This window comes from Heptranchias perlo, chromosome 21 (genome assembly GCF_035084215.1).
Source record: "Heptranchias perlo isolate sHepPer1 chromosome 21, sHepPer1.hap1, whole genome shotgun sequence".
In the NCBI taxonomy this organism is placed as follows: Eukaryota; Metazoa; Chordata; class Chondrichthyes; order Hexanchiformes; family Hexanchidae; genus Heptranchias; species Heptranchias perlo.
The window spans coordinates 38,972,148-38,984,782 of NC_090345.1; the positions used below are offsets into that span (position 1 = coordinate 38,972,148).

The 12,635-nt window shown below is 43.1% G+C and overlaps 1 protein-coding gene across 4 annotated transcripts in view; it reads left to right on the forward strand.

Annotated features, from left to right (window-relative positions):
- The window catches only part of ankrd22 (ankyrin repeat domain 22), a 28,430-nt gene that overhangs the window by 11,342 nt on the left and 4,453 nt on the right, over positions 1 to 12,635 (forward strand). For 2 of the 4 annotated variants that reach the window (XM_068002541.1, XM_068002542.1), the window contains exons 4-5: positions 2,282 to 2,359; positions 6,445 to 6,543. In XM_068002541.1, the coding sequence (XP_067858642.1) occupies positions 2,282 to 2,359; positions 6,445 to 6,543 (177 nt within the window). Of the gene's footprint in view, positions 1 to 2,281; positions 2,360 to 6,444; positions 6,544 to 9,111; positions 10,937 to 12,635 lie in introns of those variants that run through there. The other 2 variants (XM_068002539.1, XM_068002538.1) reach the window with 2 other exon arrangements.

Consider the following 12,635-nt stretch of genomic DNA (forward strand, 5'->3'; position numbering starts at 1 on the left):
AGGTCCTTGTGGGCTGCACTGTAGGCCCTCATGTGCCCCCACACCTCTATTAAAGGAGCTGTAGGTCTCAATAGATGGGATTGGTAGAATTATTGATACTTAACTTCTTTTCATCAATAATTCCAAGTTTGCTGACGACACAAAACTAGGTGGGACCGTGAGATGTGAGGAGGATGCAAAGGGGCTTCAAGGTGATTTAGACAAATTGACTGAGTGGGCAAATACATGGCAGATGCAGTATAATGTGGATAAATGTGAAGTTATCCATTTCGGAAGGAAAAACAGAAAAGCAGAGTATTATTGAAATGGTGATAGATTGGGAAATGTTGATGTACAAAGGGACCTGGGTGTCCTTGTACACCAGTCACTGCAAGCAAACATGCAGGTGCTGCAAGCCGTTAGGAAGGCAAATGTTGTGTTGGCCTTCGTTGCAAGAGCATTTGAGTACGGGAGCAAGGATGTCTTACTGCAGTTATACAGGGCCTTAGTGAGACCACACCTGGAGTATTGTGTTCAGTTTTGGTCTCCTTACCTAAGAAAGGATGTACTTGCCATAGAGGGAATGCAGCGAAGGTTCACCAGACTGATTCCTGGGATGGCCGGACTGTCGTATGAGGAGGGATTGGGTCGACTCGGCCTGTATTCACTCGAGTTTAGAAGAATGAGAGGGGATCTCATTGAAACGTATAAAATTCTGACAGGGCTAGACAGACTGGATGCAGGGAGGATGTTTCCCCTGACTGGGGAGGTCCAGAATGAGGGGTCACAGTCTCAGGATACGGGGTAGGACATTTAGGACTGAGATGAGGAGAACTTTCTTCACTCAGGGTGGTGAACCTGTGAAATTCTCTACCACAGAAAGCTGTGGAGGCCAAGACACTGAATATATTTAAGAAGGAGTTAGATAGATTTCTAGACACAAAAGGCATCAAGGGGTATGGGGAGAGAGCAGGAATTTGATATTGAGATAAAGGATCAGCCATGATCATCTTGAATGGTGGAGCAGGCTCGAAGGGCTGAATGGCCGACTCCTGCTCCTATTTTCTATGTTTCTAATTCCAATTGAAACTGCATTTTATTCAGAGTCTTATCTAATTCCTTACTTTTCAAAGTGGAACCATTGGATCAGCCTAATACTGGGATATGAGCATACACTGAACCAATCAGAAACCTCAACCACAAGGCTTTAGATACACAAAAAAAAATACAAACGTAAATTATTCCGTTAACATTGTCTATACATAACAGATAGTAAGACTTGTTTTAATTTGTTAATTTTAGGGCCTATTAATTGGGTGCTATCTTTGCTTGCCTGACCACTGCCTAATTTGCCTTGTGTTATTTCTACTAATTGGAGCAGTAAGGACTTGCACAACACCAGGTTATAGTCCAACAGTTTAATTTTAAATACAAGCTTTCGGAGCTTTCCTCCTTCGTCAGGTGAGTGAAGGAGGAAAGCTCCAAAAGCTTGTGATTTAAAATAAAACTGTTGGACTATAACCTGGTGTTGTGCAAGTCCTTACATTTGTCCACCCCAGTCCATCACCGGCATCTCCACATCATAATTGGAGCAGGTGAGCTAAGTTAATATTGAACTTAACCACATATACGCTACAAGGACAGCTTGTTGCTTCACTCTTTCTGCAACATGAACCTTGCACTGTTTTCAAGTACAACTTGGCAGTCTTGACCTTGAGTCAGAAGGTTGTTGGTTCAAGCTCCACACCCATAACTTGAGCATATGAGATAATTTTCAGATTTACTGCTGAGGGGCGGGGAGTCTTGCGCACCAGAAGTGTACACTGGAACTTCGCAGTTGATTTTCTGACCATTTATAGTTCATGTCTGAAGTTAGAAAATTAGGGTGAAACGCGGGTGAAATAGTGAAGGAATTGACAGGTGCCATCATTCAGGTGACATGTCAAACCAGTTGTGCTATTTGCCTGTGTTGGTGGTTCAGGTGGATGTTATAGGCGCAACTATTCATTGAAGAGCAGGAGTCCTGGCCAACATTCCTCCTTCGAACAATACTGCTAAAACAAACTGAGTGCTCATTCATCTCATTTGCTATTTGTGGGACTTCACTATGTGAAAATTGGCTGCCACATTTACCTACGTAACTACGAAATGCTTTGGCACGTCCTGACTGATGCGATAAGGTGCTATATAAATATAGGTTCTTTCTTACAGGTAGTGAAGTAAAGTACAAGTAGGTCAAGATGTATAGATTATTAATTGTTCAGTTAACTCCTTTCTAAAACCTGTGTAACTTATTGCCTAGGAATCAAAGAAGAGTCAAAATGAAAGGTTGATCAAGATGTTGCTGAATGCTGAAGTGGATGTAAATGCAACAGACAATGTAAGGACAAGTAAATCTGATTATAAATACATTTTGTTCACTCTTGCATGAAAATTACATAGGTTAAGGCTTAACACAGGGTTCTGATATAGATTTAATGGAATCATACAGCAGAGATTCTTCGTGCTGAAGAATACAGATAGGCCATTCAGCCCATCATGCCTGTGCCGGCTCTTTGAAAGAGCTATCCATTCAGTCCCACTCCCCTACTCTTTACCCAAAGCCACACAAATCTTTCCTTTTCAATTCTATATCCAACTATTTTGAAAAAAATCAAACACTGTAATTTCTTTTTGTGTGAGCTTTTTACAAAGCACATGCCTGGGTGCTCACAAAGTGCTGCCTCACCACAGTGAACTGGAAATAAGATTGATTCGAATTGATCTGAAGCTTAGCAACTATTACATGAGCATTATGCCAGAAGACACCTTTTGTGTGACAGGTGTTAAATCTGTGACCTCCACGACTTTCCTGGCAAGATACCACCACCTTCCCTCCCCCCCCACCCCCCCTCCCCTCCCCCCAAGATAGGACAACTGCTCTGTCTCTCTTGACCCCATATCCTCCACCAAAACCACCTACTTCCACCTCCATAATATCGCCTGTCTCCGTCCCTGCCTCAGCTCATCTGCTGCTGAAACCCTCATCCATGCTTTTGTTACCCCCAGACTTGTCTATTCCAATGCTCTCCTTGCTGAATTCCCATTTTCCACCCTCCATGAACTTTGAGCTCATCCAAAACTCTGCTGTCCGTATCCTAACTTGCACCAAGTCCCGTTCATCCATCACCCCTGTGCCCGCTGACCTACATTGGCTCCCGGTCTGGCAATACCTCGTTTTTTAAAAAATTCTCATCCGTGTGTTCAAATCCCCCCATGGCCTCACTCCTCTCTATCTCTGTAACCTCCTCCAGCCTTACAACCCTCTGAGAACTCTGCGTTCCTCAATTGTGGCCTCTTATGCATCCTCAACTTCCTTCGCCTCCCCCCATTGAAGGCCCTGCCTTCAGCTGTCTAGACCCTAAGCTCTGGAATTCCCTCCCTAAACCCCTCTGGCTCACTCTCCTCTTTTAAAATGCTTCTTAAAACCTACCACTTTAACCAAACTTTTGGTCACCTGTCCTGATGCCTCCTCCTTTGCTCGGCGTGAATTTTTTTTGTCTAATTATGATCATGTGAAGCGTCTTGGGACGTTTTACTACGTTAACGGCTCTATATAAATGCAAGTTGTTGTTGCAATGGCAAATTATGTATGAGGCATTAAGCCAATTTTGTCCCATATTGGGGTCAGTCTGCGACTAATCTAAAATATGATGTGGAGATGCCGGTGATGGACTGGGGTTGACAATTGTAAACAATTTTACAACACCAAGTTATAGTCCAGCAATTTTATTTTAAATTCACAAGCTTTCGGAGATTTTCTCCTTCCTCAGGCAAATGTTTCAAGATCTCCTTGAAGCCTACGCATTTATACATATTGAACAATAAAACATGGTGTTTACAGACTGCCCCTGCAACTGCCCGTTGCCAAGGCAATCACCGTGTTCAGACAGAGAGGTGTTACCTGCAGAACCTCCGAATACACATTCAACAAAAAAACAAACAGGGAAAAAAAACAGAGAAAAAAAAACCACAGAGAGAGGCAGAAACATCCGGAAGGCAGAGAGAGCCAGCAAATGACCCATTATATTAAAAACAGATAACATTTGTTCGCTGGTGGGGTAACGTGTAGCGTGACATGAACCCAAGATCCCGGTTGAGGCCGTCCTCATGGGTGCGGAACTTGGCTATCAATTTCTGCTCGACAATTTTGCGTTGTCGTGTGTCTCGCAGGCCGCCTTGGAGTACGCTTACCCGAAGGTCGGTGGATGAATGTCCATGACTGCTGAAGTGTTCCCCGACTGGGAGGGAACCCTCCTGTTTGGCGATTGTTGCGCGGTGTCCGTTCATCCGTTGTCGCAGCGTCTGCATGGTCTCGCCAATGTACCATGCTCTGGGGCATCCTTTCCTGCAACGTATGAGGTAGACAACGTTGGCTGAGTCACAGGAGTATGAACCATGCACCTGGTGGGTGGTGTCATCTCGTGTGATGGTGGTATCTGTGTCGATGATCTGGCATGTCTTGCAGAGGTTACCGTGGCAGGGTTGTGTGGCGTCGTGGACGCTGTTCTCTTGAAAGCTAGGTAGTTTGCTGCGAACGATGGTCTGTTTGAGGTTGGGTGGCTGTTTAAAGGCGAGTAGTGGAGGTGTGGGGATGGCCATAGCGAGGTGTTTGTCCTCATTGATGACATGTTGAAGGCTGCGGAGAACATGGCGTAGTTTCTCCGCTCCGGGGAAGTACTGGACGACAAAGGGTACTCTGTTGGTTGCGTCCCGTGTTAGTCTCCTGAGGAGGTCTATGCGATTTTTTGTCTATGCAAAAAATCGCATAGACCTCCTCAGGAGACTAACACGGGACGCAACCAACAGAGTACCCTTTGTCGTCCAGTACTTCCCCGGAGCGGAGAAACTACGCCATGTTCTCCGCAGCCTTCAACATGTCATCAATGAGGACAAACACCTCGCTATGGCCATCCCCACACCTCCACTACTCGCCTTTAAACAGCCACCCAACCTCAAACAGACCATCGTTCGCAGCAAACTACCTAGCTTTCAAGAGAACAGCGTCCACGACGCCACACAACCCTGCCACGGTAACCTCTGCAAGACATGCCAGATCATCGACACAGATACCACCATCACACGAGATGACACCACCCACCAGGTGCATGGTTCATACTCCTGTGACTCAGCCAACGTTGTCTACCTCATACGTTGCAGGAAAGGATGCCCCAGAGCATGGTACATTGGCGAGACCATGCAGACGCTGCGACAACGGATGAACGGACACCGCGCAACAATCGCCAAACAGGAGGGTTCCCTCCCAGTCGGGGAACACTTCAGCAGTCATGGACATTCATCCACCGACCTTCGGGTAAGCGTACTCCAAGGCGGCCTGCGAGACACACGACAACGCAAAATTGTCGAGCAGAAATTGATAGCCAAGTTCCGCACCCATGAGGACGGCCTCAACCGGGATCTTGGGTTCATGTCACGCTACACGTTACCCCACCAGCGAACAAATGTTATCTGTTTTTAATATAATGGGTCATTTGCTGGCTCTCTCTGCCTTCCGGATGTTTCTGCCTCTCTCTGTGGTTTTTTTTTCTCTGTTTTTTTTCCCTGTTTGTTTTTTTGTTGAATGTGTATTCGGAGGTTCTGCAGGTAACACCTCTCTGTCTGAACACGGTGATTGCCTTGGCAACGGGCAGTTGCAGGGGCAGTCTGTAAACACCATGTTTTATTGTTCAATATGTATAAATGCGTAGGCTTCAAGGAGATCTTGAAACATTTGCCTGAGGAAGGAGAAAATCTCCGAAAGCTTGTGAATTTAAAATAAAATTGCTGGACTATAACTTGGTGTTGTAAAATTGTTTACAATAATCTAAAATAAACAGAGGCTGGTATCTACATTCCAGACAGTGCATGTCATTTGCCCCACCCCACACACACCAGAAGTAACTTCCAGGAACTGTTTTAAACTGGTCTTTAATGTGATGTGCTCCCAAATAGAGGTTTATGTTTGCTTTTCCTAAAGGTTCTTGAGCCCAAAGGATAAATTTGAGTCCTGCCCATAAGTGATATAAACTTGGCAACGTTATAACATGAAACGGGATGGATCACTGTTTGTCACTCAAGACTGATATTTTAGACCCCAAAAAACTGCTGTTTTTAAACAACAAAGGGAATGCTTTAATTTTTCAAAGGTCCTATCTCTGTTACAGGTTAAATTTTGAGCAAATTATAATCTGTCACCTCTTGTCTTTTCCCAGTGTTTCACTGTGCTTCAGTAATAGATATAATGAATGGAGTGATTGTGTATTGGAATGTTGTAGCATCGCAATTCTGCCCTTTTTGTATTGGGTACACCCAGGATTCTGTTACCTTTTTGCCAAGATTTGGCTCGGCCGTAGTAATCTCATCTGAGTCAGGATGTTGTGGGATTTGTACAACTGTATAACTTTTTGGGTTTTAATCTCGTTGCAGAAAGGTAACACGGCTCTTCATTATGCTTGTCGAATGAAAAATCAAAGGACTGTTTCTATTCTCATTCAAGCAAATGCAGATGCATCCATTGCTAACAAGGTAAACATTTGGCATGGCTAATTAAGGTGTAGTATGTCTCACCATATGTTCTGATATTGGATCAGAAAGGTTCAATTACAGTATCACATTTTGAACTTTGGGGGATGCAAACCCAGGGCTGGGAATCTTTTTTTTTTGCAATGCAATATTATCAAGTTGATCTTGTCTATTCTGTGTGTTGGGAGTACAACTGCAAAGCTTGCATTCAAACCAATAGTGGTTAGTGTAAACCCTGCCATTTCAATCAAAGAGCAATGATGAAGCCAAAGTTTATTCGTTTCTGTGTCATGAGATTAACAGGAGCTGCTGAAGCAACTGAAATTAGACACTCATGACTAAAACCTATAGGCCTAGAAATTTGTTGATGCTGCACCCTTTTATAGGAGTAAACCGGACTCCTAAGCATCCAATATGGCGGGTGGCATGCGAGCACAAGTTCTGTGGCGGAAGTGCACTGCCCACCATATTGGTAACGGCTGAAGTATTGGCGCCCAGGGCCTGTGCCTGAAATGGGCTTTAGGCCTCCTATTTGTATATGAAAAGTGCCTAATGCCTGTTTCAGGCCCCCTTCCCGAAAGTGGGCTGCCCTGAACGTAGCTGGTGCCGGGCCTGCTGCATTCAGGATAGTCATGTCTACGTGTGTCCTTAAAGGGACCACTGGAGGCTGCAACTCAAAAGATAAGTTTTTAAAAAAAAAATACTTACTTGAATGTGAAGCCAGGATGAGCAGGAGTGTTCCTCCCCGGCAGTCCTGAAGAAAGGCGCTGGCCCCCGATCCCTTCCCAGGATCTACCTGAGGGCCGCCAGCGACCCGAAATTTAAACGTGCTTCGCCTGTGAGCTGCCTGGGGAAAGCACAGCAGGCGTCCGCAGCTCGCCGGTCTAATTTAAACGAGGTCACAGGCCCACTGTCGACTGTGCCTGGATCCAAATTGAACACTCGGGCCAGAGTGAGCACACATGCACGACTCTTGAGTTCTACTCCTAGAACATAAATTTTAATGTTTGATAGCACAAGACAGAAGTATGCTCACTCAAAATGTAAAAAAAACAGTTTAAATTTATGAAGAATTTTTGTTGGATAAGGGTGTCAAGGGATATGGAACAAAGGCGAGTAAATGGAGTTGATATAGATCAGCCATGAGCTAACTGGCGCAACAGGCTCGAGGGGCTGAATGGCCTCCATCTATTCCTGTGTCACAGTAAGCACCTTTTAAACCTGGTATAATTACTCACCAGTTTCATTCCATGTGGCATCAAAACAAAGAGGTGTGAGATGGCTTCCAGAAGGGAGCACAAAAGTGACTGTATAACCTGAGTCTTGTCCCACTCTTACTGGAGCAGAATGATAAGAGACTGTTTCTGAGAGTGGAAGTCTCTCACCTTTCCGCCCTGCAGTCATATGGTCATTTTTGCATTGCTGTGAAGCAAAAAGATTTTTGTAAAGTCATAAAAGTGGCAGTATAATTGACCCCTTAAACAGATTGGGGTGGATGTCATTTGTTTGCCAAGCAGTTAATTCTGAATACATGTTCCACTGCTGTATAACTACTGGTAAAACATGCAACAATTTCAAGTGCCTGAACAAGCGGTTAATTGGGCTGTTTGACCCTTAAGTCGCCATGCAGTAATGCTACTGCCAGCTATTATCAGAAAATGGTAACTTTTTTGTTTAGCTTTTTAAGACCAGCGGTTGTAGTATAACAACTTCCTGTGAAGGTTTTCTATCTTGGGGGATGTCGTCTGATTGATGGGTGCTTAGAAACTTGTTCATTTACTCCTTGATACCAGATTGGGATCTAAGTGTTCCCCACAAACCTTTCACATACAACCTCTTTGAACAGACGGGTTTCTATGAACCCGAAACAATTGCTCTTTCTGGATGGTAAGCTGCTTTGTGATCTGATGTTAGATCAATCATATTGTGCTGGGCATTAATGGAGGGGTCTTAAACTCTGAGATTGATTGGAAATCCAAATGGCCAAATTACCCATTACGTTTCTGTGAGAGAAAATGTTGATATGCCAGGGCCTTAAAAAAAAGTTATTCTATTCAGATCTGCATGTCAACTCTTCCTTTGGAACCAATTTTTCTTTCATATTGCAATTTAGTTTAGCATAAGCCACCTGGCAGATTCAAGGTCCATTCTGCTTGAGCAGTAATCGCTTCAAGATGCAACCTTAAACAGTTCTCTAGCTTCCACTTGTTGGGCAATTATATGGGACCACTGCACTAACTCTTTCCAAACATTGGTGCTAGGACTAATGTGCTCCGGAAAATAGGTGAAGTTGTGCCTTCATGTTCATTTCAACTCCATTGTAGTTTCACTCCTAGTTGCTCTTGAATTTTATTACTCGACTTCAGAATCACCATATTAAAGGGGATGTAGGTGTTCACATTTGTCAATCTATTAATTTATTCTGTATAAAATGTGCCACAAAGATCATTGCAGTACCCTTCGAATTAAACTAATATCTATTTACAGCTTTTCTGGTTCAATGTATAATAATTGGAAGTGTCTATTGGACTGACTTTTTACATATGCATTGCATTAACTTTGTTTTTTTAGAATGGAGAAACTCCCTTGGATATTGCCACACGGTTAAAGTTTCCAAAAATTGTCGCTATGCTACGGAAGGAATCATAGAAAGTTCCGGAATCATCAATGTGTATGTTTGTATGTAGCAAATAAATAGGATGCTTTTGTCTAGCTTGAGAAAAGAATTGGAGCCTGACTTTACACCATTTTGCCTGCTTGCTGCAAAGTGTCAACTGTGGCTCAGTGGGTAGGACTCTCTGAGTCAGAAGATTGTGGGCTCAAGTCCCACTCCAGAGACTTGAGCGCATTATCTAGGCTGGCATTTCAATGTAGTACTGATGGGGTGCTTCTTTTCGGATGAGACATAAAAGATCACATGGCCCTATCTGAAGAAGGACAATATTTATCCCTCAACCAACACTTTTTTTTTAAATTATCTGATCATTTATTTCATTGCTGTTTGTGGGAGCTTGCTGTGTGTAAATTGGCTGTCACATTTCTTATATTACAACAGTGACTACACTTCACTTTACAGCCAATGAAGTACTTTTGCTTTGGGATATCTCGATCATGAAAGGAACCATATAAAAATAAGTCCGTTCTGTTAAGTGGTACCCTGCTCGTTACTCAGGTGGAGATTATGTCGGAAGGTTACGTCGGCTCTGGGAATCTGGTTGTCTTCTATTTCCACCTGGGATTTCTTGCTCCTGAACAGTTTTGTTCTACAAAAGACATTGATCAGCCACTCGGATTGTCACTTTATATTGGGGACGAATATATGAGTAAATGTCAAGTTTTCAAGGGACATCAAAGTAAGAGAGTCTGGGTTTATATTAGGGTAGGTGAATGATGTTTCGTTCATCCAATTGGAAAAAGATGTCATGAATAAGCAGTCTTTTAAAATTCTGTTAAATGAAAATGCATATAGAGCAGCTTCTCCCAGATACCTAGTACTATCCAGTATTATTGAGCCATACAGATCAGAAGGGACGCAGGATCAGTCGCTGGTTTGTGCTGAGTTAGCTCCTCACAGCAGGGGTGAGATTATGTAGCTACAGTTGACCTCACTGTCCCTGAGTTAGGGAGGGGAAAGTAGCTCAGGGTTCTCAGTCATCATTATCCACCCACCTGAGCTGAAATTGTGTAGGAGTGAAAGGTAAAAGAGGACAGGATTGGGTTCCACAGGGATGTTTCCTCTGCTTGAACAGCCTGCCAACACTTGCTGTTAAAACTCATGAATAATTGCCACATGGGCTTGGTGTTTAGGAACAGGAAAGAACAGAAACAAATAGCTAGAATATGGTTCCATAGTCACTAACAGCTGTACGAGAGGTGGAAGGGAGATAATTGGTGAGAGATTGCAGATAGCAGAAGCAAAAATTAAATTATCATTTAAGTGTAAACTAAAGCATTTTGTGATTTTGAAGTGACTCGTTTGCCTAACCCCCTTAAGCAAAATAAACAAAGGGAAAACACACTGGTTTTTTGTAAAGTCAACTTGCACTGTAAAAATGTAATTATTTGAATAATTGTGTTTGAGCACTGCCAGAAGAAATGATTGTGTAGAAGGGTAAATTCTAATCAAGCTGTTCGATCATAGCATGTTTGACTTACCACATTCATAAATTGTGACAATGGTAACAGTTAAGGATAGCAAGAGGCAGAAGCATATTTTCCAACTTGTTCCAGCAAATATTTTTGTAGCTATGAGTATGTATATTTCAAAGTTGCCTGATTAGTTGTAATTCAGCACATGGCTTTGCTTTAAATATGCTTGGGGCTGGTGGAGAATGCTATTGAACTTTGTACGTTTTAAATGGATTTCTTGAATAAAAACAATACTGTGTGTTGTGAATATAGGTAGTACATGGGAAATGCTATAGGTACTATGAACTTCTTTACCTTAATACAGCAATTTCATTGTCTTTGCTGTTTGACATTCTATATAATGGTGGTGAGGTGAAGAAAGATCCTTCTTCACCTGGCAGGATTAACATTTTGAAGGATGAGTTAACCTAGGCAGCTTTTCCACTGATGCTCCATTACATCTTCAACCACCCAACAAGGAATGGGACCTCAAGATGAAGGTTATTACCAGCCTCTTTGTCCAGCCATCCTGTGAGAGTTCAATTGTTGTGAGACTTACCTGTTATACAAACTATCTTTATTCTGAAGAGTACCTTTTGTGTAATAAATTCTATAAATGGCAACACCCCTGCACAATACTGGGAAATTCAAGTTCTTTTCAGAGCTATGGCAAGAGGAGCCAGATCCCAAGAGGATCTTGCGAAAGCCATCTGAAGGATAGATGGGATGAAGGTGGTTAAGAATAATATTTATAAACGGGTCATTTTCAGGTTGGCAGGCTGTTACCAGTGGGGTGCTGCAAGGATCAGTGCTGGGGGCCTCAGCTATTTACAATCTATATTAATGACTTAGATGAAGGGACCAAGTGTAATGTATCCAAGTTTGCTGTCTAGACAAAGCTAGGAAGGAAAGTAAGCTGTGCAGAGGACAGAAAGTCTTCAAAGGGATATAGGTGGTTAGATGAGTGGCAAGAAGGTGTCAGATGGAATATAATGTGAGGTTATTCACTTCAGTAGGAAGAATTGAAAAACTGACTTTCTTTTAAAATGGTAACTATTAAATGTTGTTCAGAGGGATTTGGGTGTCCTTGTATACGAAACACAAAGTTAACATGCAGGTACAGCATGCAATTAGGAAGGCAAATAGTATGTTGGCCTTTATTGCAAGGGGGTTGGAGTACAAGAGTAAGTAAGTCTTGCTGCAATCGTACCTGGAGTACTGTGTACAGTTTTGGTCTCCTTACCTAAGGAAGGATATACTTTGTGTTAGAGGGGGTGCAACGAAGGTTCACTAGATTAATTCCTGGGATAAGAGGGTTGTCCTATGAGGAGAGGTTGAGTAGAATGGTCTATACTCTCTCGAGTTTAGAAGAATGAGAGGGCTTGACAGGGTAGATGCTGTGATGTTATTTCCCCTGGCTGGAGAGTCTAGAACTATGGGCATAGTCTCAGGATAGGGGTTGGCCATTTAGGACTGAGATGAGGAGGAATTTCTTCACTCAGAGTTGTGAATCTGTGGAATTCTTTACCCCAGAGGGTTTGATGGTGAGACTATATGCCTAGTTCTCAGGGCTAGACAGACTGGATGCAGGGAGGATGTTTCCCCTGCTTTGGGGGTCCAGAATGAAGGGTCACAGTCTCAGGATACAGGGTAGGACATTGAGATGAGGAGAAATTTCTTCTCAGAGGGTGGTGAACCTGTGGAATTCTTTATCACTGAATATATTTAAGAAGGAGCTAGATAGATTTCTAGGCACATAAGGCATCAAGGGGTATGGGGAGAGAGTGGGAATATGGTATTGAGATAGAGGATCAGCCAAGATCATATTGAATGGCGGAGCATGCTCGAATGGCCTACTCCTATTTTCTATGTTGTGGATGCTCAGTCGTTGAGTATATTCAAGGCTGAGATCGATAGATTTTCGGACTCTAAGGGAATCAAGGGATACGGGGATTGGCGGTCGAAGA